The following is a 24,271-nucleotide window of genomic DNA, read 5'->3' as shown; positions in this document are numbered from 1 at the left end:
AAAATTAATTATACTGGACAGATATTTTTAGGGTATAATTTCGTTCACGATATTTAAAAATGCTGGCGATATAATTGTGTACGATATGATATGGCACACCCCTAATGTCTAGGCCTCTCACAATAAGAGATTACGATCACGATTATCGATTTTGCCATCAAAAAAATTCTTACTAACCAAGTTTTTTTTTTTCATTGTGTTTTAGTTATTGTGTATCATAGTTGTAGAGATTTGTTATCAAAGTTGCACAATTCGCTAATTAGTTAGAAACCTTTTTAATAGAACCACAAATGTAATAAAGTTGTATTCTTATTTCAGTAACTGTAATGAGATTGACTCCTTTTACTGACCCATTTATTGTACTGTAAACTCTTCACAGTTTGTAAACTGCTATGTTAAGTCCCATATGGCCGAGGTGGGAGGGGTTGTTGGGGGCACAGATGGACAGAGGAGCTTTGACACACTTCAGAGAAACTAGAGCAGGAAGAAGGCTTGGAGACAGAATATGCTCAGAAGAGTTTAAGGAAGCCGTGAGACAAAACTTCTGGGAAGTGTTTTCACAAGACTCACTGGCCGTGTAGTAGAAAGCGTCGAGCCTTCCCATACTAGTTGTGGAGTATTTTTAGAGAGTAGAGGATTCCCTTAATGGCTGGCTAAGGGAGGTACTGCACTTCCTGCTTCAATGTTTCCACTTCCTGTTGTTGTTTTCCGGCGGCGCAGCGCGGTGCAGGGTGCGAGGTGATGGAATGCTGGCGTGAGCTGGTGGACAGGAGCCCAGGGGAACAGGAAGAGGGTGGGTGCGGGAGACAGATGAGAGTGAGTGCGCTTCACGAGGAAAAAAGTTCAGCCAACACCAGCCATGAGGTCGACTAGGGCCTACTACTGTCACCGAGTACTAAAATACATTGACAGTTTTTCTTTTAAAAATACAAAATGCGCACAATACCATCTACACTCAAATATGTGAGACTTGCACATTCCTCCAAACCTTTAAAGAAGCTCATTTGATCTCTTGTTCTTTTTGTCAAGCAATTATTGTTTTCAACAAAACAGTTTCTGGAGATATGTATGTACAGTATTCCTATGTTCTTTAAAGCTGCCCCAGTAACACAAAGCAAAGCAATTTGCAGAGGTGCTTCTCCTGAGGCCTGTTACAATAATTAATTATTGAGTTCATTTACAATCTATGGATATGACCTCAATCATTTTTGCTTACCTACATATATTGTGTTTACCCAATAGAAAAACCTATTAACAGGAATGAGCTGTTATGTCAACTGTTTAAAAATGCATGTGTTCAATGTTTAAATATTCTAAAGTTGCTTGCTCTTTAAAAAGGTGTACGTATATTATTATAAGATGACCGTTATCATTATACAGCTCTAGAAAAAAATAAGAGATCACTTGAAATTGAGTTTCTTTGATTTACCAAATTAAAAACATCTGGAGTATAATCAAAAGTATCACAAGCCATCAAACTAAGCTGAACTGCTTGAATTTTTGCACCAGGAGTGGCAAAAAGTTATCCAAAATCAGTGTGCAAGACTGGTGGTGGAGAACATGCCAAGATACATGAAAACTGATTAAAATCCAGGGTTAACAGGGTTTTCTCATTTTCTGCAAAAAAAAAATGCTCTAAATAAGTTTATAGAAAAACAACAATGTTCATTTTACTCAAACACATACCTATAAATAGCAACATCAGAGAAACTGATTTAGAAAATAAAGTGGTCTCTTATTTTTTCCAGAGCTGTATAAGTGGGATTATATGGTCTTAAAATGATATAACTTATCACTATTCTTTATGCCCAAAATGTTATCTCAGTTCTAGTTCTCCCAGCTAATCACATTTAATCACCCTTATCTTGATTTTAAATTCCTATAATTATTATGTTTAAGACAGCCTAGTAAACACAAAGCTTATACTCTTTAATTTATAATTTATTTAATTGTCTTTTTATTTCAACAAAGAGAAGGCATGGAAGTTTAACCAGTTACTAAATATAGTGACATCAAGACCACTTCAGCTAGACACTAGATGACTAAATGATTTCCGTATGAAAACACTTCCCAGAACTTTTTGTCTCACCATTTCCTTCTGTGCTTATTCTGTAACCAGGGCTTCTTCCTGCTGTAGTTTCTCTGAAACATGTCAAAGCTGCTCTGTTTTTATTTTTGTCTGTCTGTTTTTTTTTATATATAAACATCACTTGAATAAAAGCTTCCCAGCAATGTGACATGGGCTCAGAGGTAGCAAACTGTTCCACAGTTAGGAGAAAGAATGAGAGTCTTGCATGTGGTGAATATTTCTAGAAGTGAACAGCCTACCAAAAGTTCTCCAAGAGCCCTGTAACATCTCATTCCAGACATTATAAGTTATCCTCATGAACGTCATCTAAGGAACTGCAGGCCTTCTCATAAGAAAATGGACAAAAATGCCTTATTATGAGAGAACCAAATCAAATCCCACTACTAACCAGGTGGAACATCTATTGTCTCATAGACATTTGCCAAAACACCTTTACAAACCCCTGAACCCATTAACTTTTTAGAATAATGTTCTGTAGTCTATGGAAAGTGAAAGTTTTTGGAAGTTATCATTTCTTTTGCATTTAACATTAAAGTCATATCAAGAGGTCAAACATGGTTGCAGTTAGGGGTGTAAGAAAATATTGATATATTAATGTATTTATTTTGCAATACTGTATCGCTTTTCAAAAGAAAGAAAAACTGTATAAAAACACACTTTCATTCAGACTTTATGAAAGTGTGTTTTTATACTATGACCGTTTTTCTAAAATTTTATTCAAACAATAGCAATTGCAATATATTGAATCGTAACCCCTGAATTGCTACCATAATGAGTAGTATTCCAATATTAATAGTATTGGCCCTTTAATTTTTTGTCATTATTGTTGGAAACACAAACGACCAAGCTTACCTCTGAATGGCTCAAAAGAAAAAGAGAAAGGTTTTGACAGTCTTGTCACAGTCTGTGACAGAAATTTACCAGACAGTTCATGCTTAAAAGCCCTTAAGTGGAGATGAGTTAAAGCAATTCTACAAAAAAGAAAGAATTGCCCTGTTTTTCTCTATAGTTATGTGACTATATTGCAGCTATATATACTGTTTGGTTGCAGTTGTTGTTGTTGTGGTTGTTAAGGATTGGTAAAGGTATGAATGACTGTTTAAAACTGTAAAAAAAGTGTTTCCTCTTGTTCTCATTGTCCTATATTACAAGTATGTACATTTTGATTTGAAACCCTTTAGTGTGGTAAATATGCAAAAATAAAGGAATTCAAAAAGCTGACGTATGTTAATCTAATCATAATAGCAGTACCACTATTTAAAAAAATCTATACCTAGCTAAACTTTTGACTCTTAACTTTTGGTCAGAGTTCTTATAAGAATGTACCTCCCATTGTTTTGATATGCGTTATGATAGTTTCCATCTTTTTATAACTTTAGAGACTCTAACAATAGGCCTTAGATAGACCTACTGGAAGTCAGGACACCCATTATGAAAGCTATTAATAGACTTAATCAATAACCCATCTGTCAAATGCATCCTTGTCTTGCTCTGAGTAACATATTTTGGGGTTGTTAATGGGCTCTTAGTGTTCCAGTGTTTTCGTCTTGCTTCCAACTTGACCTAGACTTCAGGACTGACCTTTGTTCACACATGTAGCATTTTTGTCTGTGTGTGAATGAGAGTGCGTGCGAGTGTGTGGTGTTTTAATACTCCTGTTGTTCCATATCAGGAACCACTGTATTTACTTTTGCCCTCTGCCATTGTTGGTAAGTCCCATGTGGTGGTTGATTATAGCATCCATGTTTAAAATAGGCATTCCCGAGACATTCCTCGCTCCTGTGTGAAGGAGGTGGGGGATGGTCTTTTGCCCCCCTCTATAGGGTGGAGACTATTGTAATAAGCGCAGTGTATTATTGAACCAGAAACCTAATCTAGACACCACGTTTTGTGAATGGGCAAGGCGAGCGAGCCTTAACTGAGTCATCAACACAGACAGGATATCTTACAGATGGGAACTGAGATTAGAGAAGCTTAGACTCATCTTGTGGAAGTTCCTCACCACTGTTGTCTCACACAATGGTTTCCATGTTGTGTTTTAGGCAAAAGGGAGGAGAGATGGAGTTCCATCGTCCAACGAGAACGCTCGTCCACTGTCTGGGGAGGGCGTGGCGTGGAAGGGTCCTCGTACTGTGGTCCTGCAGAAGAACTCTCAGGGCTTTGGCTTTACACTGCGCCACTTCATAGTGTATCCGCCAGAATCCGCCCTTCACACCTCTCTGAAGGTAAGCTGGACTGAATCCACAGAAGGTTCATAAAGAGTAAATTTGTCTGGAAGATCCTACTTTAAAACCACTGTATATATCAAGTTAACCAATAGAAATGACCAAAATTACCTGGACAATATGTTTTAACAATATGCTGAAGATCAGGTATTATTTGGGAAGTAAGTGATTCTCAGCACTGCAATGAACACTGACATTGTGGTGGTATTTTAAGCCCTATCGGACAGGATTAGTTTCTCAGGGGGATGTCTGTAAAAAAATTTCACTTGAGTGATAAAACTCTTGCATTCGGACTGCAGTTGAAAAAACAGGTGGAACAGTAAGTTTTTAGGCTTTCTCGGTCACATGACATAGAGTTCAGTAGCTCCTCCATTTCCACTTGCTGTTGTGTTTAAGTGGATCTCCGTGGAAACGCACGCACAAAATGTAATTACAGTGTGTGGCAGTGGACAAATAGAGTTGATGTCTGAGAAAAACACATACATGTTTGTTTCAGACAGGAATAAAATCACAGAGGACCCCCTTAACAAAAAAAAAATACCCCAGGTCCCAGATAGGGCTTTAGTTTGTGTTATGCTGGTACGAGTGGTACAATCAGACCCGGCAGTGCTGCTGGAGTTATTAAACACCTAACCATCACTGCTGCTCTAAGAGTAGTTCACCAACCAGAAATACCCAGCCAGCTGTATCCTGTGGACAGCATTGTGTGGTGACTACTGACAAAGGACCAGAGGATGATCTACACTAACTATGAAGAAACAGATGAGCATTATGTCTATGATTTACATTTACAAAGTGCAGCAGCTAGGTAGAAGTATTTAATAGAGAGGACATTGTGTGGACACAGTGTTTAAAAACTCCATAAACACTGCTGTGTCTGATCCGCATGTGCCACAATCACAACTCTACACACTAACACACCACCACCCTGTCACTGCACATCACTGCAGTGGTGAGAATGACCAACCACCCAAATATATGTAATGATATCTGCACTCTGGTGGTCCTGTGGGGTGAAAGGAGGATAATTACATATGCAGAGAAACAGTAATGAACGATAAGTGTACAAACTAAGAGAGATACATACAGCTCTGGAAAAAAAAATTCTTTGATTTTCCCAAAATTAAAAACCTCTGTAATATAATCAAGAGGAAGATAGATGATTACAAGCCATCAAACCAAACTGAACTGCTTAAATTTTGCACCAAGAGTGGCATAAAGTTATCCAAAAGCAGTGTGTAAGACTGGTGGAAGAGAACAAGCCAAGATGCATGAAAACTGTAATTTAAATCCAGGTTCATTCCACCAAATATTGATTTCTGAACTCCTAAATCTTTATGAATATGATCTTGTTTTCTTTGCATTATTTGCATTGTTTATATTGTCTGATAGCCCTGCATCTTTTTTGTTATTTCAGCCATTTCTCATTTTCTGCAAAAAGTTTATAGAATAAAACAACAATGTTTATTTTACATAAACATATATCTATAAATAGAAAAATCAGAGAAACTGATACAGAAACTGTAGAGTGGTCTCACTACACAGCCAAGGACACTCTTAGCCTATGATCGTCATTCTACAGAGAGAGTCTCCTTCAGAGTGCCCCCTCTCACTGCAGTGATAATCTGCTGACCTCTGACCTCACTCTCAGCAGTTATAGGCTTCACTTTTATATGATCAGTAAGCAGGGGGCCGCAGCAATCTGCTAAAAGCGCATTTTAAGATATGAAGCGCTGGAACCTTAACCCTAATCACCCCATGAGCTGTGGCCTGCACACCTCTGTCCTGCCGTGCACTCCTGTCCCCAAGCTCAGGTGGTGGTGAGGGGTCAGGGCAGACAGGCGCTTTCTCTCTGCCTGTAAAGCCCCGCTTTTGTCTGCGCGTGTCAGGAATGAGCCGTGTCAGCGAAGCCCCAAAGCCTGCATGCGGCCGGCCACCGCCAAACTGTCCACTCAGCTCTCGCGCGTGTGTCCATGTGTTCAGGATGAGGAGACTGTGTATATGTAAATGTTTGTGTGTGTTATGAAGATGAAGTATTTTTGATGGTGTTTTCCTGTGCACCTTGTGTTGGTGGGTTTGGGGGGAGGGGGGTGCATTTGTGCAAGAGTTGATGTGTCCAGTGAAGTAGACTAGTGCTCAATCTGTCCACTTTGTCATCATAAGAGCAGTGGCTCCCTCTGGTGGCAAACAGGCCATATTACCATAAAAAAACGACTAATTCCTTTTTTCTGTTTTGCTTTAGGACGAGGAGAATGGCAATGGGAAAGGTAAGGTCATCTTTTTCAACATTTTCTTAGGAACTCAAGAACATTTCAGCAGTATGTTCTGGAGGCAGCCAAACGTACTATATATATATATTTATATATATTTATATATATTTATATATATTTATATATATATATATATATATATATATATATATATATATATATATATATATATATGTATACATGTATAATGTTACATGCATATAAGAATCTTGACACTGGACTGAAATGCTGATAGCAAACTATAATTTACATTTATAAACAGTGACACAGATCTTGCTCAAGCCATGCTTAACTGATCACCCCACGATCGATCTTGGGTTTTTATAAATCGATATCATATCATTTAAATGAAGATTGATTTACATCGAAAAATCGATTTTCTAAACACACCCCTGACTGTAATCTTTATTTTTCATAGCTTTGGGAAATTTAAAGGTGCTATATCAGTATTGTGAATCTTTTTTTTCTGAATGTTTCCCAAACTTTTCTGGGTTTTTTTTTGTGATTGTTTTGTTATGCAATATATATATATATATATATATATATATATATATATATATATTATGCAATATTTATAAATACAGAATTTTGTCCTTTAATTGCAATAAAATAAGGAATATCAGATCCAAATATGGTAGAGATGTCACAAAAATTGAGAACAATATTAGTATCAACATTTTCTATAAATATTACCCTACAACAATTTTCTTTATCTTTTATCGCACATTAAACATGATTTATTAATCACAACATAGGTCAAAGCAAAATAAATAGGTCTGATAAACAAGAAAAAAAACTCTCTTTCATCAGTTCATACATCAACATTTCCCTGTTCAACTTTACTGTCGGTCAAATGCCTTCACGATTTGTTTAGCGATGTCACATTGTTGCCATATCACCCACTTTTAATGTGTATGATACTGTGTCTGTGTGCTGACTGTGTTCATGCTGTTTTGCTCAGGGAATCAGAGGGGGCGTCTTGAGCCCATGGACACTATATTTGTGAAGAATGTGAGGGAGAAAGGTCCTGCCCACCAAGCTGGGCTTTGCACAGGTAGGAGAAAACAGATGTGTTGGATGTTCCATCACACTACATGATGAAGTCTGTTTTATGTATTAAGTTTTTATGTGTATGTATGTGTGTGTGTTCTTTTGTTTGTGTGTAGGTGACCGACTGGTGAAAGTGAATGGGGAGAGTGTTCTGGGGAAAACGTACTCTCAGGTTATAGCACTGATCCAAAACAGGTAGGAGGATTGGGCTGTCATAAATTACATTACATCACATTACAATACAGAGTGCATCTTAAGCAAATTATGTACATTATCAATACTTTGTTACTTTATTATCTGCTCCTGAAAGTTCTATACTATTGGAAACACTTCCCTGTATGGACTAGACAAGCTGTGTATGTTCATTTGCACATCTGTGTCAGCAATTAGAAAAATACAAAGTAGCGGAACGCATTTATTAGAAGAGGTATTAGAGTTTGGATATACGGTGTACATTTTAAGCAAAATTAGTCCCTTTATTGTATTTATTTCAGTTTGTGAATTGTTCAATAAAAATATTTTTTACATAGTTTACACTTATGTTTAAAAAATAATTTGAATGTTCCACCACTGTTTTTTTCTGCCTGTTCAAAAAAGAAGAAAAGCTTGATTTGCTGAGAACCTCCACCAAAGTTTTAAGTGACCCAAAGTGATTTAACATATATATTGCAGGGCTTTTGTACCTTATTAGGATATTGTACATGATTCCACCTGCCGCAGGCTACAGGGACCATGGGGAGAAGAAGCATGCAGTACTAATTTATTGAACAAAAGTGTCTTTTTTAATACATATGTTTGCAGTGAGAGTGTGTTGGAGCTGTCCATCATGCCAAAGGATGAGGATGTGCTCCAGTTGGTAAGTGTGAGTATAACATTTCTGCTGTTTTTCCTCCTCTCCCTTTTCCTTTTCAGAAGCTTCCACCACGTTCATTTGTAATTCCACTCAGCATGGAGTCAACGCTTTATTGATTAGCAGAAAGTTTGAAGCTCGATATTTTATCCTTGAGTTTATATTTATAATATGCTGACAGTTGGCAGAAAGTTGCACTCAGTTGTGCCCTGAAATAACCTGTTTTAAAACCAACCTTTTAAAAAATATATAATGCTATTTAACTAGAACACCTTTGACTTCCTTTCTTTCTCACGTCTGCCTTTTTCTGCCCTTCTGCCCTGGACTCTACTATCCTCTTTTAATTTTTCCATGTTTTATAATTTTTTTCTGTGTCTCTCACAGGCGTACTCTCAGGATGCGTATCTGAAAGGGAACGAGCCGTACACTGGAGGGGCCAGGAACCTTCCAGAGCCTCCTCCAATAAGCTACACACGCAGCAAACCTGCTACTGCCGGCCAGCCTGACAACCTCAACTGTAGACCAACTGGCCCGGCCGTCCCCTTGGACAACGGCACTGGGGGTGCAGGACACCGCCCGGATGCGCCAGTCCGTCACGTTCTAGGTCACCACCGAGCTCGCTCCTCATCCTCAGTAGGTATCAACCCATTGGACTTCCACTTCGCCAACCACAATGCGGCCATTGCCTCTGCCTCGTTGCCTCACCCACGGAAGAACAGCCTGCCACAGACACGCAGCGACCTGTGCCACCAGGCCTTGTGCGACTGGTACTACAGCCAAGCTGCTGAGCGCCCTGGGCTGCCTGTGTCCTCCCGACACCGCAGTGTCTCCCAGGACAGGCTGGCCGAGCTGGGACTGGCACTAGGTGGGCGTGAAGGCTGGCCTCACAGCGCCTCTCAAGACACTTTGCTTCTGCACTACGGAGCGGCCATGGGGGCCAACCACTCAGACTCATACTGGCTGAGCAGGTGGGGGCCTCCTGCCGCCTCCAACCGCTCCTGCTCAGAAAACCTACTCGCTGCTTATGCTGCGTACGAACAAAGCTATGGACGTTCATTAGAGACCCTGGACCAGGCAGCCGCTCTGGTCTCTCCTCGCTACGACAGGTCAGCCTTGCCTCAACACCAGCAGAGCAGCCAGCCTATCAGGACAGAGGAACGGCCTAACTCAGGCAGTCAGCGGCCACTTGTTTCCGCAACTGTGCCCCCCTCAGGTCGGGGCTCCAGCCATATCCAGCAGCAGACTGCCTCTCAATCTCAGCCTAGACGCGTGCCCACACAGACAGTAGATGACCAAACCGTGGGCTACCGTAGCTATAGTCCCTCTTTCTGCCGCAAAGCAGGCCACCTCATGCAGCAGGCACACTCCTTTAAGGATTCTTCCTATGCAGGACCTCACCTGAGCTGGACTTCCACACCCAAAAGCAGCCCCCCAGACAGCTCCAGCACAGCAGCTTCGGGCAGAGAGTCATCCCCTCTGTCTGTGGCGTCCACCGCTGAGACACAAGATTCAAAAACAAGCTCGGGAGCTGGAGGGGCAGTGGAGGAGCCTGTTCAAGCTCAGACACAAGAGGTCGTCCTCAGACAAAAGCCCCCCATTGGCAGGCGCGCACCTCACGCAATGCGCCACCCCAATTACTCTCTGCCTGTGGACTCCCCCGAGCATTCTGCAGCCTCAGCCCCTGCAGCGCGGCAAGGAGAACCCGCAAGCCGAACCAACGGCAGTCTGCAAGCCCTGCCTGTGGAGCAGGACTCCCTGGCGTCTATTCCCTTTATAGGTCAGTCGGTGGGAAAACCCTCAAGTCATAGATAAAGAGTCTGTCTTTTGCTTTATAGTTCCTTGAAATGAATACTGAAATAATCGCTTGCATTCAAGTCATAGATACATTGAATGCTATGAACATACTTAATATGAACCTACACTACTTGATTCTACTCAGCTTTTCTAGCTTTCCTTAGACAAATTTGGTACTTGGTACCTGGAACCGGGTACTTTCTTGCTTTTGTTGTTCCAATTCAAGCCAAGGAGGGACTGCAGAGTCCTGTAAAACTTACAGAGTTCTGATAAGCCAGAGAGAATCATCACTGGAGGGTGGAGGGTTGGGGAACGTAGTAGTGGAGAACTAATCAGAAACCTGGTGCCAAAAAGGGAGTAGAATTGTGTGAAGTCAAGTAGTGTAAATGTTATGCAGTGGAAAAGTGCCTTAAGAGAGTCTTTTTTTAAAATGCAGTTGGTACATCCACTGGATCATCTACTGCAAACTGTCTTTTAAAAAGAAATTGAACAAAATAGCTAGTTTCTGGTGGTCTGATTTTATTAATTTACATAATTATCGTGACAGGCCAGGCTATGGAGCATGTTAAAAGGTCCAGGAACCAAAAAGTTGAGTGCAGTCAAGCAGTGTACGGTGAGTGCCGTGCAGAGAAAAAAAGCACTATAAGAGTGCTGTGAAGTCTTTTTGAAGATGCAGTAAGTACTTTCAAAAGATCTTTTACTGCAAAGTAACTGGGAAGCATCAAAAACCTTGTGAAGCCTGGGAAGCCTTCAAAAAAGAAAAGTGAACAGACCAGCTTGTTCTGGGGATCTGATTTTGTCTTTAAAGAATAGTTTAGAATATAGAGCTACCTCGCCTACTTTTTCAATATTAGTAATATTAAAATAAGTCTTTTCAACAATGAAGCATTTTGTTGATGCTTCAAAATAATACATTATGATAATTACACTAAGCATAACAGTCTAGTTAAAACTTAATTCAATTCAGTTTCTGGTACATACCTTGTGTGGCCTTAGCTCAGAAAAGCTGTGAATAATAATGCAAATAAATGTAATGAACTATGTAATTGTCATTTTAAGACAATTTTATGCCGCCAAAAAATTAATAATAGTTTGGATATTCTTTTTTTTTTTTTTTACCAAAGAAATGTGTGCTGCCCGTCAAAAAAAAACATGTCTTCATGAAAATATTAGGGATGTTCTGTTAATGTAAACAAATATGCAAGTAGTGTAAACACAATTTGTATTATAGAGGTTGAGCTAAATTAGTCATTTCCACCCATTGGAATATAATTTTATAACTTAATTGTGGAGTTATTGAGAGTATTAAATGATTGTTATAGTGTGGAATTCCAGCCAAAAAAAGCTTTTTGCAATGAAAGGCAAAGATATTTATAGAATAAATAGAAATAAATTATTTAACAGCCAGAAAAACACCAGTTTTAAGGGTTTGCAATCTGTTTCTTTTAAAGATTTGCAACTGCTTTGATGCTTAGTGTTAGTCAGAAGTGATTACGTGATCAGTAGTCAGAGGAGCATAAGATGAATCATACTAGAGAAGCTCAAAGGCATTGGAGTTCTAATAACCACAACCATGGAAGGCTCCTCGCAAAAGCTATAATATTGATTGAAAAATTAGCCAAAATGAGCACCAATTTTCAACGTTCCAGAGCTTTCAATGTAGCCTACTTTTGGATCAATTGTGTAGCTTTATAATACAGTCTTTCACAGCATGTTTTTACAGCAGTGTAACTAATGTTTCCTTAATTTGTTCTCCTTGGTTGGGCCTCATTCAGTAGAGTTATTATGCAGGATAGTCATTCTGCATGAATTGGGCAGCAAATTGGCCAGTACTAAACCATCTAATTCCAGTCATATCTTTAATATAGAAACATATAACATATTCCTGTGTCTTTTGATGTTTTGAACAACTCAACTGAAAGAGGCCTGACTCATAAAAAGTAACCCAATAGGACAGAAAGTGCCTTTAGTCTACCTCACCCCGTGCTGTTCTGATTTACCCTTCCCTCCCTTAACTCTCCCCCTCCCTCACAGATGAACCCACCAGTCCCAGTGTAGACCTGCTTGCCCAGCACGTTTCCGCCTCCTCCGTGGTGTCCAGCGGCCTTTGTCAGGCTCCTGCACTTTCCGGCCGGCCCGAATCTCCCTCCCTCACCTCCCCTCTCACCCACCTCCTTCACACAGACAGCAGTGAGTGTGAACCGTCTCCACCAACCTGTCAGTCTCAGGAGAATCTGTCCCACCACCTCTCCTTTAACTACATCAGCTGCCTGAAACATGAAGTAACAGCTCAGTAGAAATCAAATTTACACAATTTTCCTCTTACCACTAACACATTGATCCGCCAAGACATATAGTGCAAAGCCCCATTTCTAACATGTATCCCAATATTTCGCAAATGTACAAAATTAATGTATTAATATATACACTGCAAAATTTGATCACTGAGCGATCAAGCTCTAATTTCTTAGTCAGATTAAATCTTTAGTATGCTGTTTACATGATCATTTATATAATCAGATAACCAAAGTAATTATTTACAGTTTCTAAAAGTACAGCTCTGGAAAAAAATAATAGATCAGTTCAGTTTCTGAATCAGTTTCTCTAATTTTGCTACTTATAGGTATATGTTTGGGTAAATTGAACAGTGTTTATTCTATAAACTACAGACAACGTTTCTCTCAAATTCCAAATAAACGTATTGTAATTTTCTGCATTTATTTGCAGAAAATGAGAAATAGCTGAAAAAACACAAAAGATGTAGAGCTTTCAGACTTTAAATAATGCAAAGAAAACAAATTCATAAAGTTTTAAGAGTTCAGAAATCAATATTTGGTGGAATAACCCTGTTTTTTACCACAGTTTTCATGCATCCTGGCATGTTCTCCTCCACCAGTCTTACACACTGCTTTTGTATAATTTTTTGCCACTCCTGGTGCAAAAATTCAAGCAGTTCAGCTTGGTTTAATGGCTTGTGATCATCCATCTTCCTCTCGATTACATTCCAGATGCTTTCAATTTCGAAAATCAAGGAAAGAGCTGAATATTCTGAAGTCTTTTGGAGAGAATGTAACAACTCTTCACAGTTTGTACTTTATTAATGTAAGGTTGAGATGCAGAGCTAAAAATGTGATAGTAAAACTTAGTTCAACTAAACTAACTTAACTCAAAACATGACTCAACTCAAGCCGGCCTAATTTTAGATTTTGTGCAGTACATGTCTTGGATAATCAACTATGTTTAGAATAAGTGGAAAATTTTGTACATTTGCTTTTTAATCAAACCATCGCTTTAACTGTTCTAAGCATCTAGTGCACTTGCTTCCGTCTTGCCTTCATAACTCATCTCACCTCTCTCATCTATATCCTCTCATCTTTCTGCCAGAGCTGTCTCTCCCTTGTCTCTCTAGCATCTCCAGCTTCAGCTTTTATCACGTGTCCTTAGCTGCTTCTGTGTCACCGTCACTGTTCCAGCCGTATCACCTGTCCTTTTGACGAAGCTGTACGTCACACAACTCTTCAGAGTGAATATGTCTCCTGTTATCCTCTGTCGTGTGTGCATGTGTGTGAATGTGTGTGTGTGTGTGTTAGTGTGTGTGTGTCTTTCTCCTGCCGTACCCCATGTCCACCATCTGCTGTTTATTTCCATTTCCATTTCTCTGTCTAACATCCAGCATCTGTTTTCTTCGCTTCACATTGCTCATCATCGCAGGGTCCAAATTTTACAGACATGCAGTCAAACATTGGCAAATATTGCTAATGACTGGTAAGTTCTAGTTTACTAGCTGCACTTGATGCTTTTTATTAGAAAGTAGAAAGTCTATCATTCCAGCTAGTCCCTTGCATGCTCAGGATCTGCCAGTAGATCCAAACATACATTCCTTACCTCTCAAAAATAAAGCAACAATATGTGTAGGGTTGGGTTGTAAAACCATATGCCATTATATTTTAAAATGGTGATGGGCTCTTTAAATAATGACAGTGTTGATGTGTCAGATGTGGCAAATTTCTGAGTTTAGAAACATGCTGAGTTTAAATAAAAGGGAAAGCATGTAAACCTGGAACCTGCCTTAAAGTTGTGCCTTAAAAGAGTCAGCTTTCTGTAGTCGAGCTAACTAAAGACTAACTTAGCAAAAAGGCTACAGAACAAACACACAAGGCATAAACTAATGTCAGCTTTCCTTTCGTCCAGCAGCAGTCGCTCAATCTGTGTCATTCTCATCGAAACATTTTTAAGTGGGATTTCAGTGTTCTGTAAAAAAAAAACATAATATTGCTAACTAAGCTAATATTAACAGTGCTAACCAACATAGACATGTATAATTCTCTGACTGACAGACTAACCTTTATTGAGTTATTGATTTAAAATTGTGCAGTATTCACTTAGTCTGTAACCCTGTAAGCAAACATAACTTTGTATTGATCATTTTTAATTCTTAAAATAATCAGATGTGGCTCTGAGTGGTCCAGCGCTGCCACTATGATCAGGAGATTTCCTGTTCATGTAGCTTGTCTTCAGCTGCCGGAACTCTGAGAGAGCACAATTGGCATTGCTCTTTCTGGATGGCTAGCTGGGTTTCTCTCTCCCCACATCACTCCAAAGGGTGATGTCGATCAGCACGTGGCATCTTTGAGCTGATGTGTCGCTGCTCTTTCCTCTGAACGCACTGTGATGCTACTCGGCAATGTTGCATCAGCAGCAGTTTTAAAAGAGGTGATGGCTGACTTAACATGTGTCAGACGAGGTGTTGGGGTATCACTACTGATAAGGGGAGTCCAAATGAGTGGGTTGGGTAATTGGCTCTTGAAAATTGGGGGTGAAAACGGGATAGGAATTAAAAATAAAATTATTTAAAAAATAATAATCAGATGTTATGGAAGCCAAGAAAACGCAGGAATATCTGTGATAGTTGCGGAGCTCATGCTACTCTCATCCCTGGTAACACTATATTCCAACATTTATCTGGTAAAGAGGAAAAAGGTGGATATTGCCCAACCCTAATTATGTAGCAATAGCTTAAAAAAACATTTCTTTATTTCTCAGCATGAAAAAATCTTAGAACCTAGATGAGGGAAGAAAAAAGCAGTTGTAGGAGGAGTCCAGGAGCAAAAAAATATCAATTTAAATGTGAAATGCTACATAATGCTGCTTTAACTCAATTTCTTAGTTTTGATGTCTTTTAAAATGCAAAAACCCTGAGAATATAATGAGCTTAGCTGCATTGCACTCTTTTGCTTCAATTTCTGTGATTCTTATTTAGCCACACTTCTCCTGAGAACTCTCAATCTCTGCTTCTCTTTTGTGACCAGGCAACGTCAAGAACAGCCGTCGTTCGTCGTACCTGCTGGCCATCACAACCGAGCGCTCAAAATCATGTGACGAGGGTCTGAACACGTTCAGAGAGGAGGGCAGAGTATTCTCGTGAGTGTTAACAGCATGGTGTAGGAGATCATTGCAGTGTCATAATTTGCTCTGTTTCGATTCAGCAGTGCTTCTGAAAGGTTGCTTGTGTTTTTTTTTCATGTGGGAAGGCTTAAAAATCAATGCACTGATAAACCACCACATTTGCATATGCATTAGCATTTGCATATTGCATTTGTCTGTGTTTTTTCTTGTTAATTACTGTGCAAAAATGTTCTGTCTTGTTAAATTATGCAAAATGCGGTTGACTGGATGTGACTGAACAGTGTGTTTTTTCATAAATACTTTTTGCTAATTATGTTCCATTTCTGAACCTTCCTTCTTTCTACAGGAGATTACCAAAAAGAGTCAAAAGCTTTTTTACAGATGGGGTAAGTTCGCTTAGGTCTGTATCCTGTAGGAATATATTGCAGAAAATGGCAGTTCATCCTTTGGTTAATTGCATGGTGTGTGGTTTTTCAGTCCCTGGAGAGTCTGCGAGCAGCGGAGGAGGCACGCTCCAAACGCCACTCCACCTCCGAGCTGGGCAGCATCACGCTCACAGACATCAGGAAGGAGGGCTGGTTACACTACAAACAAATCCTCACAGAGAAGGGAAAGGTGCGTTTTGCGATAAACCCATGCTATTAAAATAAACATATTTTTCAGTTATAAAATGGATTTAAAATGGTACAATGGAACATTTTTGGACACTGACAAAACTGGCCAGTCACCACCAGTCACACTCATTACCACCCACTGCACTGTCCACTGTGGGTGGCAGTCCCTTCTGTGACATTTTCCTGGTACACTCGTGACACAGTGTACCAATCAATGTTAAATGCTCACTTGAGCACAGCAGCCAGTGCTCTCACTCCTCACTCACAAGATAACATCTCACAACTTAAACTGATGTGGGCATTTCCAAGCCACCCACAGAAGGTAACAGTCGATGATGATCGATGTGAATACTGCTATTCCATCACTTTTGGCATATCAGTGTACATCTCAGCACGTGGCTTGCGCAGAAATGTTAAAAATTTATTGAGTTCTCCTTCATATTTAATTACTCATATTTAATACAATAATCCAACTATTGCAGTCTTGTGGGGAAGTTAATGAAAGCTTGCATTGGCACAGACAGCTTTCATCATCCATGGTTTATCCCTATTATCAGTGTTTGATCCAGTCGTTCTTTTAATGCTTTTAATGTCCCTCTGCAGATTTTCTATCTCACATCTCTACATCTCAAATGTTGACGTGTTAAGCCAGCAGCAACATGAGATAGGATAGTTTAATTAAACTGGATCTGCTGAAATAAAATTAAAAAAAATCATAAACAATTTCCACATAGAAGAAAGCCAAGAACCCCTCTATTGAGAAAACCGAGAGGCTACATTTGCAGCACACAGTTTCTGAGAGACAGAAAAAAACTTTTATAACTTAAATAACATTAAAAATATTTTTTCACAATTTTCTAACATTGCTCTGCTTGTTTGCTGTGATTTTTGCAGAAAGTGGGCGGTGGCATGCGGCCGTGGAAACGGGTGTACTCCGTGTTGCGCACCCATTCACTTTTCCTCTACAAGGACAAGAGAGAGGCGGTGCTCCACAGCGCCGGGTCGTTAGGTCACGGCCACAGCAATCAGTCGGAGGATGAACAGCCAATCAGCATTCGCGGGTGCTTGATTGACATCGCCTACAGTGAGACGAAGCGGAAGCACACTCTGCGGCTGACCACGCAGGACTTCTGCGAGTACCTACTGCAGGCGGAGGACAGGGACGACATGCTGAGCTGGATCCGTGTCATCCGAGAAAACAGCAAAACTGACAATGAGGTCAGTGATGGAACAGGGGTCAAAGGATAACAAACAACAAAGCTAATGTGAAATGTGGAGCACAAAGAATCACTTTTTTCTTTACATTTTGAAATTTGAGAATGATTTGATATGAATCAATTTAGAAAAACAGTAAATGCGTGTTAATGTTCAAATTGTGGCAAAATCCTTAAAAATTATCTCTAAAACTGCATCAGGTAATGAATTAGGAAACATTTAATGTGCTTGCTTTCTGAAACATAGCTCCAGAATGGCGTGTTTCACATCAAGCCACTAAAGCCACTAAATCTAATCATTGTCAGTGTCTGAGAAAGGCCTTTCAGTGAGTTTCTTTGTCATATGTAGAATAATATAAATGATATTGTAACAAAAGTGTAGTTGAAAAGCATTCTATCCCTATTGCTAAATATGATAACAGCACATAATCATCATTTTTATTGTTCAAGTTTTTATTTTGTTAATAACAACAATGGTATCCATTGATTGAGGAAGGAGCTGCCAGCAAATAGGGTGTTTTTAGAATGTCTAACTGTGTTTATATTGGCTTACTTCAACATGTCGTGACATATTGTGAACCTTAATTAGTGTTGTTCCTTCTTCCAAGGAAAATCCAGCATAACCAAAACAGAGCTGTAAAACAGGGCGATGATTCTAAAACCCTAAAAATGTTACGGAACAGCTCTGAGTCTTTTTACTTCATATTTTTAACTTGAACTTGACAATATAATACATATCACAATACAGAGGTTAGAATTCAATAAATTGTGATACATATTGCAATACTGTTAGCAGGGCATTATAATAATATTATAATTTCTTTAATCAAAAGTTAGAAAAATAAACACACATCATATTTATAAAATCTAAGTTAATAAGAAACATTTACTTTTATGGAATCTTAATAGTGGGATAAAATGAAAGTTATACACAAAACACAACACAAAATAAACCACTGTGTGCCACCAATCTTTACATCTAAACTAATACAATTAAAATTCAATACTGTGTATTTTAAAAAATCTGTACAGTATTACAAAACAAAATTTTGTGATACGATATATATATATAACTTAAAATGGCTTATTTATTTTTGTATTTAAAGGGAGTATTAATGAGCTATTACATTGCTAGGCTAAGCTTGGCTTGACTATGGAGTTGGAGTTGAAATTAACCAACCAATGAAATCAGAGCTCATCATTTTTTTGCCACAAGCCAAATATAAAAGAAAAATCAGTGTGTTTAACTAGATATTCCATGTCTTAAACCATTTTAAAACTGTTGTAAAAAGGTAGTAGTGCACTCAGGGTCATGATCTTGTTGCATGACATCCTTCCTTGATTCACTAAAGGTTTTATTGCTTAATTGAATATAAACGGTGGTCTATAATTTTTATAATCTAATATGTTTATAAAATATGTTTACTGTCTTTTTTATAGGAGCTGGGATTTTCCAGACAGGCTCTTATCAATAAAAAACTGAATGACTACAGGAAACAAAGGTGAATTTCCTTTTATTGTTGCTGTGCTTTTGGTAATTATTAAACCATTTTTATTTCTTAAATGATTATTGTGTATCTCTTCTAACAGCCCAACAGGTAACAAGCCGGATACATCTCCAAGAGTCCACCGGATGATGCAGCCGTTTCTTCTGTCCAAGACGGATAACACCTCCGGAGCGAATCGTGCCCCCAAATCAGACGGCAAGGGTTAGTCCTGCAGGATCACAGTGGAAACTAAACCTTCAGAGAAGCACAGAGAGAATTAGCTAGTCAAATATCTTCCAGCTGCTGATGTACCATGAGGAGCTGCACTCCACATTTGCACAGATAATCTAGGCCAGTTGCTCATAAAGGCTTTTCATAAAGTGCAGCAGCAGTGTTTCAAGATCAGCTCCCTTTTTTTCTTCTTTCAATCACACTGACTGATTCTGGGTCAGCGCTACCGCTGTGAAGATGATTTGAAAACGCTGGCTGCAGTTATAGATCCTCACTCCTACTCGATGGTGTTTCCTGAATGCAGGCTCTGGGCACATTCCAGATACTGATAGCACATGCAATTATGGTGTGACAATCATAGAGCTGAATAACCCTTTTTGATCTCTGTCTCTATCAGAGGAGAGCAGTCCTCCTAAGGCTCCGTGGAGCATCAACATTATGAAGAAGGGAAAGAAAACGGGACCTAAGGCCTTTGGAGTCAGGTTGGAGGATTGCCCGCCGGGTGCCAATAATAAGGTGGGTCGATGTGAAACAGTGAGTGGGGCTATTGATTAAGGAACAGTGTAGAGAAGGTTATGTGAAGCTTAGGCGCATCAACCTGTCAGTTAGACTAAGTTGTAGATATACAGAGGTAGGCTGCTGCTGAGTTGTATAGACTTTTCTCCCTGGCTCACAAAGATGCTCCATAAATGGTTGTGCAAGCATCACAAAAAAACACTGAATAACTGAATTATGATTGCTTGACATAAAAAAATATATATTTTTTGGCTAAAAAAACACAACTAAATTTGGCCAATCCAACGTTTAAATCATAATGTTCAATTAAACCAATTAAATTACTTTAGAGTAACATATTGTATGTAGATGTCCCAAGTCTTCCGGAAGTTGCGGGAGTCTACTGCACATCAATAACGGATCCCTGATGCCTGTAAGTCAGATAAAATCTCCCAGAATCTAGAACGATTGGCCCAAGAGTGAACACAAACGTGCACGCAGGCAACACAGACTTTTTTCCCCCTGACAAATCGCGTGTTTAAAAGAGAGGGAGAGAGAGAGAGAAAGGCGCTCCCCTTGTGTGCATATTCATGAAGCGCATGCAAAACAGAGAGGGTTTTGATTGGCCTGTTCTCTGCAATCAGTTTTTAGTGTGGGCGGGCAGGGATTTTTTCCACCCCTGGATGGGATGCGTTTAGTGTGAGTAAGAAAAGAAGCATCATGGCTCCCATCAAAGCTCATTTCACCTCTGACTGCACTAAAGTAAATCCATGTCTGGTAAAAGTAAAAAGCCGTGAAAGTCTTGGCCGCTGTACAGTGTGTAGTAGTGATTTTAGCATTGCCCATAGGGGAATAAATGATTGCAAAAGGCAAGTTGAGGTGAGTTAATGTGCCTATATATAAAACTATGTCCAAGTCCAGGTCCAGGAATGCCTTCCTGAAACTATTTTTTACAACTTGGGATGTCTGTGTTTGTACAGTATACTGGTCATGCTGTTTGTATATTGCTTGTTTGTCCAACTAAACAAACATATATAAATATATTCTCTCAGTGTTGCAGTCTTTATAGATCTTACCATCTTCACAAAAGAGGATGGCAAATTCCTGTATCAGTGCATGAATAGCATTCTGCCAACAACCACACTCAGCAACAGAGAAAGTTCCAGCTTGCTTATACAGCCTTCAACACTAAGGCCAGGCAAGCACAATCTGTAATTAATTATTAAAAGCAGACAGGGGACTTAGTCTGAAGGAAGAGACTAAACAGTGATGGTGAATAAGGGGGGGCATGCCCAGCATGCAAATATATGGTACCAGGAGCTAATGGGAAATGTTTGAAATTTATTTCAAACCACACAAACTGTTATTGGCCAATGAATGAATTGTAGGTGGGTCCATGCCATAACATACCATGAACATTAAATAATTAGATTGTGTAGTAAATTTAAGCTATTATGCTATAAGCTCATTTATTTGGGTTGAAGAAACATTATGCATCCATGTTTTGATGCTAAATGTAATGGATCTGTGTCATACAAGCATACTTTCTTTGTTTAAAACTCTGTGCAGTTTGTTCCTCTGATTGTGGAGATCTGCTGTGGTCTGGTGGAACAAATGGGTCTGGAGTACACGGGCATTTACAGAGTGCCTGGAAACAATGCAATGGTCTCCACGTTACAGGACCAGCTCAACAAGGGCATGGACATCAACACTGCTGAAGAGGTGAGAGAGAGAGAGAGAGAGAGGGAAAAAAAGAAAGAGAGAGAGAAAGATAGAGTGAGAAACAGTAAATCAGCCTCACCATCATCACCATTTTTCCACAGAGATGGCAGGACCTGAACGTAATCAGCAGTCTCCTGAAGTCTTTCTTTAGGAAGCTTCCAGAACCTCTTTTCACTGATGGTGAGTGAGTCCCATTCCCCTTACATTAAAATCATACTGCAGCTCATCTCACTGTGTGTGTGGGAGTGTGCCTGCCTGCATTCACTGCTCACTGCTGCCCCCCTTTTGCAGACAAATACAATGATTTCATTGACGCCAACCGGTTAGAAGATGCAGGAGATCGACTGAAGACCATGAGAAAACTGGTATGTAGGAAGGCTACAGATGTTGCATTTTTATTAAAAACAATAGTGTTATTTTTTCATATACAGCTTTAGAACAAAAATAAGAGACCACTTAAAAATGTATGAGTTTCTTTCATTTTACCAAATTGAAAACCTCTGGAATATAATCAAGAGGAAATGGATGATCAGAAGCCATCAAACCAAGCTGAACTGTTTCAATTTTTGCACCAGGAGTGGCATAAAGTTATCCAAAAGCAGTGTGTAAGACTGGTGAAGGAGAACATGCCAAGATGCATGAAAAACTGTGATTAAAAAGCAGGGTGATTTCTAAACTCTTCTGAACAGCCATTTCTCATTTTCTGCAAATACAATATTTTTATGTGGAATTTGGGAGAAATGTTTATAGAATAAAACAATGTTCATTTTACTTAAATAGCAAAATCAGAAAAAACTGATTCAGAAACTGAAATTGATCTGTATACTACAGTTAATCCTGGGAATCAATATATTAAGAATGTTCGTTTAAAAAAGGCAGATCAGATCATAGCAGACAAAATATGATAATCTATCATTTCAGATCTTCATGTTTATAACATAAACTATATGAACAAAGCTATTGGTAAAAGTGCTCATTCACTAATGGTATTAAAAAAATAGTTTGTCACTTTTTTCTGGAGAAACTGGCTCTACTGTCCAGGGAAGGCCTTGTATTAGATTTTGCAGCATTGCTCTGAGGATTTGTTTGTATTTATCCACAAAAGCATCAATGATGAGAGATTAGAATGTTGGAATATCACCACCCCACCTCATCCCCAAATCATTCAAAGAACATTGGATGGAGCATCATCAATCAATAGAACACTGTGACAGTGCTCCACAGCTCAAGGCTGGAAGCTATCCTATGCCTGGCATTAGGCATAGTTCCAACAGTTTAGTGTTTATCAGTAGGTTTATCTGTTCTATTGGCAGTACTTCTCTATAGAGACTTGATAAGCTGTGTGTGTACATTTTTATATCAGAGTCAGTAATGAGTGCAACATTTGGACATATAATGTATATAGTATACATTGAATATTGACTAAAATATCCCACATAGACATTGGTGTCCAGTATATTTACAGTATAAAACGTTAATGCATTTAACATTAATTTTATATGTGACCTTTTACATGTGTGCTGAAGATGTCTTTGTCTTTTTTCTTTTTTAATTAGATCCGTGACTTGCCTGATCATTACTACCACACACTTAAATTCCTGATTGGTCACCTGAAGAACGTGGCTGATAATTCGGAAAAGAATAAGGTATTACACACCACATGACTCCATCACCAATGTTTACAAAACTTCATAATGCAAAAGCTTACATCCTAATGAAACAATCAGTATTTAATTCTAGACAATTAGAGATGTGCAATAACCCACTGTCAATATAAGTATATACACATTGCCTGTGTGTACGCATACATTATTTACAGTATTTCTGTAGGTTACACCTACATCCCATTCTAACAAATACTATTCAACTTATCAAACATTAATTACATCAGGTGGGATTGATTAATGTTGGGAGCTTAAGTCTTTTCATTTATCGCCAGCTTTACTTTTTCTTTACTCTATATCATATATAACAGCTTCTACTCATTATTAGACCGATTCAACTTATTTTGCCATGTCCACTTATAAGAAGTTTGTTTCTTTCACATTTGTGTTGGAATTTCCAATAATTTCATATCAAATTATTAATGGTCATATTATATTTAAAGTGTATAAAGTCCGAAGTTGCTACTGAAGTTGATAATTAAGTAGCTAGATATGCTAACCCAGCATTCCAACAGTGTTAGCTTAGCTGGCTAGCTACTTTAGTGCAATTCAGAACTACAATATTTACCCGGCACATCTTCTTTACCTTAGAGTTTTCTGGGTCTAAAAAGCCCAATTGGAATGGAATTAAATTTGCATAGGGTTCAAGGGTAATCCTTTCTTTACAGGGGTTCCTCTGTGATTTCATTCCCATCCAGTTCGACCATGCATGTTTTTTCTCTACTGCACTCTCCATGTCTGTGATAATGATTTCATTATTAATCCCAAAGTAAACACGGTTGGATAGCCATTCATTTGATTATATAACTATATTTCGAAAAGTCCCACAGGGTTCTATTTTAGGGCCTATGAAACATATGTTAATTATGCCAATGTTAAATGTGCAATGAAATCAGTTTTATTGACAGTTGTATTTTCTGATACACCTCCCTTATGGTTTCTCTCTGTGTACGTCTCTTAGATGGAACCCAGAAACCTCGCTCTGGTGTTTGGCCCCACACTGGTGCGTACCTCAGAGGACAACATGACGGACATGGTCACGCACATGCCTGACCGCTACAAGATTGTGGAAACACTCATTCTGCACGTAAGCTTTATATGCTGTGTGTTCTCACTCACTTATACACCTTCTCAACATTGAGGTAATTAATTTGCTTTGA

General features: G+C 39.0%; 1 protein-coding gene across 7 annotated transcripts in view; it reads left to right on the top strand.

Annotated features, from left to right (window-relative positions):
- The window catches only part of arhgap23b (Rho GTPase activating protein 23b), a 74,452-nt gene that overhangs the window by 41,631 nt on the left and 8,550 nt on the right, over positions 1–24,271 (top strand). For 4 of the 7 annotated variants that reach the window (XM_007234077.4, XM_049464304.1, XM_049464300.1 and 1 more), the window contains exons 2-20: positions 4,132–4,314; positions 6,557–6,581; positions 7,546–7,638; positions 7,751–7,829; positions 8,436–8,496; positions 8,869–10,261; positions 12,313–12,468; positions 15,588–15,699; positions 16,031–16,070; positions 16,162–16,299; positions 17,193–17,516; positions 18,953–19,014; positions 19,103–19,221; positions 19,628–19,746; positions 21,295–21,447; positions 21,549–21,627; positions 21,739–21,812; positions 23,004–23,093; positions 24,073–24,198. In XM_007234077.4, coding sequence (XP_007234139.3) covers positions 4,132–4,314; positions 6,557–6,581; positions 7,546–7,638; positions 7,751–7,829; positions 8,436–8,496; positions 8,869–10,261; positions 12,313–12,468; positions 15,588–15,699; positions 16,031–16,070; positions 16,162–16,299; positions 17,193–17,516; positions 18,953–19,014; positions 19,103–19,221; positions 19,628–19,746; positions 21,295–21,447; positions 21,549–21,627; positions 21,739–21,812; positions 23,004–23,093; positions 24,073–24,198 — 3,426 coding nt within the window. Of the gene's footprint in view, positions 1–4,131; positions 4,315–6,556; positions 6,582–7,545; positions 7,639–7,750; positions 7,830–8,435; positions 8,497–8,868; positions 10,262–12,312; positions 12,469–13,989; positions 14,044–15,587; positions 15,700–16,030; positions 16,071–16,161; positions 16,300–17,192; positions 17,517–18,952; positions 19,015–19,102; positions 19,222–19,627; positions 19,747–21,294; positions 21,448–21,548; positions 21,628–21,738; positions 21,813–23,003; positions 23,094–24,072; positions 24,199–24,271 lie in introns of all 7 variants that reach the window. The other 3 variants (XM_049464302.1, XM_049464301.1, XM_049464303.1) reach the window with 3 other exon arrangements.

Source organism: Astyanax mexicanus, chromosome 15, assembly GCF_023375975.1.
Source record: "Astyanax mexicanus isolate ESR-SI-001 chromosome 15, AstMex3_surface, whole genome shotgun sequence".
NCBI classification, from domain to species: domain Eukaryota; kingdom Metazoa; phylum Chordata; class Actinopteri; order Characiformes; family Acestrorhamphidae; genus Astyanax; species Astyanax mexicanus.
The sequence above is the reverse complement of the archived record's forward strand: the minus strand, read 5'-3'. Positions and strand labels throughout refer to the sequence as shown.